We start from the raw sequence: 7,683 nt of genomic DNA on the forward strand, positions 1-7,683 counted from the left end.
GGTCGTCATTTCATACACGCAACCTGTTGTAGTGGTCATTTCATGCACACGTCCTGTTGTAGTGGTCATTCCATACACATGTCCTGTTGTAGTGGTCGTCATTTCATACATGCGTCCTGTTGTAGTGGTCATACCATACACGTGTCCTGTTATAATTGTCATCATTCCATACACACGTCCTGTTGTAGTGGTCTTTCCATCCAAGCTGCCAGCTGAGCTCTTAGCAGAAGAAGCCTAATGATGTCCCCTCTGCCTTAAGATGAGTGTCGGGTTTACTTAATGTACTTTCTCCACCAATGGGCTTGTTTTGTGTGTGTGTGTGTGTGTGTGTGTGTGTGTGTGTGTGTGTGTGTGCGTCTGTGTGTGTACTTTTGTAATCATGTGTAAGATGTCAGATGGAAGAATAAGTTCTGGGGAAAGTCTATGGAGATTCTCCCCATCGGCACAGTAAACGTCATGCTTCCCAGGTACAGAGTTCTCTTGGATATTAAAGGGGCTTCTTGTGCATTTTTTTTTTACAGCTAAACCATATATTTTTGTACTGACAGATGTATGTGTATATGTGTTACATTTCTTTTCAGAGGCGAGGGAAAACTTATTGTATGACTTCTGTTTTTCTCAGTTCACCTAAGACTGGTGTGTGTTTGTGTGTGTGTTGTGTGCCTGTAGTTTTGGTGACCACTACGAGTGGAATAAGGTGACCACGTGTGTGCACAACATTCTGAGTGGGAGGAGATGGATTGAACACTATGGAGAGGTTACGATCAGAAACACTAAGAACAGCACCTGTATGTGCAAACTCACCTTCATCAAGGTAGTAAACCAATCAGCAATGCACACACATACCACCCAGAATCATCTCTCTTCACCTCCTCCTCTCTTTCTCCTTATGTCAGTTACTTTTCTTTCTTTCTCTGTAATGTGTGTGTGTGCGTGTGTGTGTGCGTGCGTGTGTGTGTGTGTGTGTGTGTGTGTGTGCGTGCAGGGTACCTACTGGAGCTCGAATGTCAATGAGGTGCAAGGGTTTGTGATGGACCAAGAAGGGAAGGTGGTTCATCGGCTGTTTGGGAAGTGGCATGAAGGTCTTTACTGTGGAGTGCCACCTTCTGCCAGGTGTATCTGGAGACCAGGTACGTGTGCAGGATGGAGGAGCTGCTTCTGAACTCTCCTCACTGCTTCTAAATCGAATGTCAACGGCCAATATTGTCTAATGGCCAATAAAACCAGAGTCAAATATGGGTTGTATTGGAGTTTGAATGATTTTTACAGTCAGATAAATCCCAGGCCGGTTCTTTGATTTGCAGTGTGTGTGTGTGCGTGTGTGTGTGCGTGTGTGTGTGCGTGTGTGTGTGCGTGTGTGTGCGTGTGTGTGTGTGTGTGTGTGTGTGTGCTCGCAGGTTCCATGCCCACAGACTATGAGCTGTACTATGGCTTCACCAGGTTCGCCATTGAACTCAATGAACTTTGTCCTGAAATGAGCGAACTGATTCCACCTACAGATGCTCGATTTAGACCAGATCAGAGGTACACACACACACACACACACACACACACACACACAGATACTCGATTTAGACCAAATCAGAGGTACGCATGTACACACACACACACACACACACACACACACACACACACACACACATACACTTGTAGAAGTACTAGTGTACTGCTGCAACCCATGTACTAACATGTACCATGTACTAACACACACACATACATACAAGCACATACAGCCCACTCTGATCATGCACTAATATGTACACATACATGCATGCACACTTGCTTACAGAAGATCATTTTGACCGAACCATGCACTAACACACACTTGCGCATGCACACACACACACACGCACACGCACATTTATGCATACACACACAAACACACACTTGCACACATGCGCACACACTTACTTACAGAAGGTCATGCTGATTGAGCTATGTACTAATACACATGAACACCAACACACACACACACACACACACACACACACACACACACACACACACACACACACACACACACAGAGGTTCGTATGACTCATTCACTCTGCAGTCAGAGTTGCGTTCTCCTCATGCGGAGACGCTGTACTCCTGCCCCCTTCTGGAGGACACATGCACCACAACCTCCACTACCAAGTGGTCCGGTCCCATTTAAACTGCACGACCTATCCCACGCCGCGTGTGCCACCTTTGAAAGACGTCTGCGTTCCTTCTGCTTTGACGGCGATCTCCAGGTACCTGGAGGAGGGGAAGTTGGAGCTGGCGACGGCGGAGAAGCAGCGGATAGAAGAACTGCAGCGGTCCAGGAGGAAGAGGCAGGACGAGAACAGCGCCAAACACCAGCCGCGCTTCTTCAAGTCAGCCAATCACCTTCTTGCCTCTCTGCTTCCATCTGGTCTGGTCTAGCGGACACAGATTTAGGCTAATCATGATCTAAAGGGATTATTCAAGGGAGATCCCTCCTCCTCAAGCTACAGTGTAATCAGAGTTAATCATTAATAGTGGAAAGTGTTTGAATCATTAATGTTAATCATTAATGTGGAACATTTTTCTGAAGCTACAAAGGTATAACACACTACAGAGTGTGTAATGACATTAATGGTAATAATAACATTATTATGTAGTTGCTAGTATATTGTAAGTATACTTTCAGCTTCTAGTTTTAAATGTAGCATTTAAAAACCAAGTCCTTGGGCCCACTAACTGGTCCACATTTTTGCTCTGACCCAGCAGCTCTCAGTACACCTGCTTTGGTTCTGGAGTGCTGGGATGCAGCTAGAACAAATGTGGAGCCGCCAGTGGATCCCTGGAACTGGTTTGAGTGGCGCTGGTTTAGACCACTACTCGCCTTGCCATGTCCTTTAGCCCCTCCCTGCAGTGGTCTGTCCCCTCTGGTCTTCGTCATTTCACCTTACGGATCTCCATGCTTCCCGTTGGCAGGAAAGTCGTGGACGTGAACGAGAGAGAGAGGTGGGTCTCGAACAACACGTACTGGGAGTTGCGCAAGGACCCGGGCTTCCTCACGCTGGAGAACCCTCAACTGTGGTAGCATCCCAGTACCTGTCCCAAACATATCGCACCACTGCTACAGACTACAGGAACTTTACCTATGCACAATACCGCTTGCCGTGACACGTGCGGGGGATGGGACCTCGCCGGCGGCTCCGGGCGCTGGGGGAGGCGGGCGCTAAGAGAAGGCGGGCTCGGAAGACCACTGCGCCCCGCCCCCCCGCACCCAGAAACACACCCCCTGTTGCCGAACACCCCTAAAAACACACACTCCCAATCACCATAGAAACATCCTGAACATGCTCGTGGCCACGGCCTCCGTGGTGAATTGTAGATCCGAGCTAGCGAAGCCGGCCCGGGGTTCCTGTTAACGTCCATGCCTTAAGGAGCCGCTTCTTAACAGTCCACTTTAACGCTTTAGTAAAAAACCGTACGATTTCTTCAAGTGCTCTGATTTAGACCGACCGTGTGAATTATCTCTCGGTCTCACGCACAATACCTACAGAATATCCTGCATGCATAGATGGCAGCTTTCATTGGCATACGCTAGAATTACTTGTCAGCACATCATTTGTTGTTTTGAAGCGTAATGGCCTTTTACAGAGATCTTTAGCGCTGAAGACCTCACGGCCAATGTTGGGTCAGCAGGTCGGCCCAAGCAGCAGGATGGATTCAGGCCAGCCAATCGGATTGATCCCTGTCTGTTCAGCTTCATTTGCTGTTTTTCTGCCATCTTTAGGAACTCTGGATTGACCTTGCCTCAGTGAAGCTGTCTTAGTTCAGTGATTAGGATCACAGGTTTTTAAGCTCCATAATACATTCTCAAAAATGTGTACGCGACTACTTTTAAAAACACTCCCAAAGATTCTGAGGCTTTGGCAGATGGAGAGCTTAGTTTATAGACTATATTTCATCCATCCCTGTGTTGAATAGCTGTTCTATCAAAGCCTGTCCAGTTTCATATTTGTAGACTACCAAACATCAAAAAAAAATCTCTGCATGTTTAAGATTTTTCAAACAATGTTGGTGACTTCTTCTGAGTGGTGCGACAGTGAAGCATTGGCCCTCCCCTCGGGGGTGTGCTGGTTCAAAGCCCAGTGCTGCCACGGCCCCCTGTGGCCGGGAGTCAGAGGGAGCCAGTTGGTGCTGCTCTATGAGGGGAGGGGTGGCGTTCCTTTGCCTCCTGCCAATCACTGTGGCACTTACCAGTTGGAGGTCTGTGTTTAAACTTGCTGAAGGCAGTGAGGACTATTATCTGAGTGCGTTGGAATGGATTTGGTGCTTGCCGTCATTTTGGAGGTTTGCTAGTTGTCATATTACAGCTGGTGGGTGGGAATTGGCATAAATTGGGGCGAAGAATGGGATTAAAGCAAAATGTTGGTGTTTGAAATGTGTGATTCTAAAGCAAGATGGAAACTTGTGCAACCACAAGTATAAATCAGCATCACATCCTCGGGTTATTGTGAGGAATTATTTTACAATAATTCACTCCAGATTTTTTTTTGTTATCTTAATTTTAAAATTGACATTTGCCTATAGTGTGATAACTAGTATTTTTGCTGTAGTAGCTTCTGTAACCTTGAGGTGATGATCTTGCAGGCATGCTGTGAACATTCACAAATAATTAGATACATGATGCACTTCTGCAGAATGTATTAAAGACCAGCAATGCATCACCAAAAACAATAAAACGGACCCAGGCAAGTTTTAAGATTATGTACATTCTGTTCATTGCCAGGTCCTACAGTATGATGGGATGAAACATATGGAGTCTGGAGCGTACTGCATTGCAGACGGTTTGCTGTCTCCTAGGCCCTGTGGAAGCCTGCAGCATTTTTGCATTGGCTCGTACTTTAGAATCACGCATTTATCCAAAAGAACATAAAAAAACACATTGTTTTAAAACACTATAATGTGCCAAGAATACGTTTAAAAAACAAAAGCAAACAACCAACGAAGAACACTGGAATGTTCCGGTAAGGCTCTACAGCTTAAGGGGACCTCACTGGAAAGCTTGCAGTGCAGATTTTACCTTCACATTTAATAATTTGATGCTATTATCCAGAGGGACATAGAGAAAAGTGTTATCTCTTATAGGGATATAGCCTGAAGCCATTTTCCAGGTGGAGCACCATGTACACCTTGCTCACCTGACAGACTAGTATGCCATTTATTCCATTCAGGACATGTTCGCTATGCTGCATATATGAAGCGCTGCTCAGACTGACCAGTATCTCAGCTGTTTAATTACTACTACACCAGAGACACCTGCTGACCAAGTAGTGGTACTGCTCATACCCTGCATAATGATGAGGCCCTGTTTTTGACAAGTTTTTCAAAATAAGAGTTCAGATCTTAAACCAGCTTATAACTTTCATGTCTTAATGACTGCAGTCATGGGGCAGTGAGAACCTGTTCCTGGATCATTGGTCATAAGGTCTAAAGTCTGTAATAAATATGACCCAGGTCTCTGAAACCTCAACACCACTGATTAGACAGTCGGTTGAAATAAGATAGCTGAACATGTTTTGGGCACTGTTTTTAATCTTGTTTCCGCTTATAAACCAAAGAGGGTTTTGAACACAAAATGCCCAGTGTTTATTTAGATGTGTTTTCATTGTTCTCCTATAGCCAAAAAATTAAACTCATTATATATTAACCAAAATTAGAACTTTCATTTTAAGAACGATTTTTAACACAAAATATAGTTCCAATTTTAGACACTTTGATTATAAAATTAACATCTTTTACATGCAGGCTCGGTCGCAGTATAATTCATTGGGACCGATCCTGTTCATGACGATGTTGACATCACTGGACTTGCAAACTTTGTCTTCCAAGCAAGCATCACAGGAGACAAAGTCACCAATTTATTTGAGATATTTTATTTTATGGCACAAAAAATATATTAGGAGATTATTGAAAACCTCATAATAGTTTTAAATAAATTAATTGTGCTTGGTCACATAGTTGGTTACATATATCTCTGAACAGAACTTCTCTCTCAGAATCATACTGCATCGTGTCAGTCCCACTTGCTGTGCCTTAAAGCATCTATAATCACATTAACTGACAATACCGCACAAAGATCATAATGTCTTTCAACACACCCTGTATACTGCACTAACCCCTCTCCTAGTCCTGCCCTGTTGGGCATGGTAGCAGCTGGATTCTTGGGAACGCTGGGCAAAATACTTCATAACGTGAATCAGAGTCTCGAACATCATTATTCCGCCTCTCTGCTGAGGAAATCCCTCCAGGGCTTCATGTGTGGTCGATGTCCGACAGCTTCTCGTCTTGGATGGTAGGACATCTGCCAGGCAGGCCGAGAGATACCAGACAACCGCTGTTGTTTTCTCCTCTCCATGGTGCCCACCTGAGACACATCGTAGATGAGCCCTGGTTTGTTTGATATGGTTATATGTATGTAGAATGTTTTAACAAAACGACGCAGTCACCTTACTAACAAAACCATTCTGATGCAGATGTTTGTATTGGATATTTTAGCATCGATTGTATGTGTCTAGCTTGAGGAGAGGAGGGCAACATATCTGAGTGTTCCTGTTCTGTAGTGGCTATAAGGAGATCCCATGTAGAACTAGTTTCAACTGTTGACCTGTTTTCCTACCTGCATGTATACATATAGCCTGCCAGTCAACATTGCTCATGCCTTATAAAGCAGTTTCTGTTCGTGTCTATTTGTTTTATGTTACTGCTTTCGTTTCCCTTACCTCCAGACCGATAAACTCCAAGCCACAGAATGTGGTTCTGTCTGACTGAACGGATCCATTTTACAATGGGTTTCTTCTGATGAAGTGCAATTGTACAAACACATATCTCCCTCTCCATGATCACTGTACGCTGCTGCTGCCTAGTGCTTGTTCTAATATACCAAACTACTGGAAAGCACTGAGTGGTCCTGCATTCTTCTTTGTTGCACACATTACGAAAACACTTCTTATATTCACTTGCGATGGATTTCACTTAGTGGTAAATTGCTGCTTAAATATTTTTTAGTTTTGCTGATAATTGTGTAAAAATCATTTCCTATCTTATTAATGAATCCCATTTTATCTGACCTTATGTTGTAGGTATATATATATATATATATATATATATATATATATATATATATATATATATATATATATATATAGGTATATATATGTAGGTATATATATATATATATTAGTGGTGGGACTTTAACGCGTTAGTTTCGATTAATTAATTACGATTAATTAATTACAGGGAAATTAACGAACTAAAAAAATTAACGCATTTTTGCATCGTGGAATGTTTCTCAGTGCACGAGTTCCAGGCAGACAGATTATATGGACGCACAATAAGATGAGCATGATGGAGATGACTGAAGAGGCTATGTTGGTGGATGGGAAATTTAAATACAAGAAACTTCCAGATGGAAGTACAAAAACAAATAGTGTTATTTGCACTTTATGCAGGAAGGAGTTCGCTTATCACAGGAGCACTTCCACCCTTCGTTACCACCTCAACGCAAAACATGTTGGTGCTTACGCGCAGGTCAGTAGCCTAATGATAACTTAGCTGCTAAATGTATTCCTAGTACGAGCAAACAGTGTCGCCAGTCAACACTCGACCACATGTCGGGGTTCAAATTAAACAAAATGTCAAAGTCCACGTCAGACAAATTGACCA

General features: G+C 43.6%; 1 protein-coding gene across 8 annotated transcripts in view; it reads left to right on the forward strand.

The window, feature by feature from the left end:
• Nucleotides 1-6,918, forward strand: part of osbpl6 (oxysterol binding protein-like 6) — a 47,979-nt gene extending 41,061 nt beyond the window's left edge. For 7 of the 8 annotated variants that reach the window (XM_077002864.1, XM_077002867.1, XM_077002869.1 and 4 more), the window contains 6 exons: nucleotides 389-467; nucleotides 670-814; nucleotides 986-1,130; nucleotides 1,398-1,524; nucleotides 2,235-2,357; nucleotides 2,941-6,918. In XM_077002864.1, coding sequence (XP_076858979.1) covers nucleotides 389-467; nucleotides 670-814; nucleotides 986-1,130; nucleotides 1,398-1,524; nucleotides 2,235-2,357; nucleotides 2,941-3,049 — 728 coding nt within the window. In that variant the 3' untranslated portion in view covers nucleotides 3,050-6,918. Of the gene's footprint in view, nucleotides 1-388; nucleotides 468-669; nucleotides 815-985; nucleotides 1,131-1,397; nucleotides 1,525-2,234; nucleotides 2,358-2,733; nucleotides 2,906-2,940 lie in introns of those variants that run through there. The other variant, XM_077002868.1, reaches the window with a different exon arrangement.
• The last annotated feature ends 765 nt before the right edge of the window (nucleotides 6,919-7,683 follow it).

The sequence above is a fragment of the Brachyhypopomus gauderio genome, chromosome 4 (assembly GCF_052324685.1).
Source record: "Brachyhypopomus gauderio isolate BG-103 chromosome 4, BGAUD_0.2, whole genome shotgun sequence".
NCBI classification, from domain to species: Eukaryota; Metazoa; Chordata; class Actinopteri; order Gymnotiformes; family Hypopomidae; genus Brachyhypopomus; species Brachyhypopomus gauderio.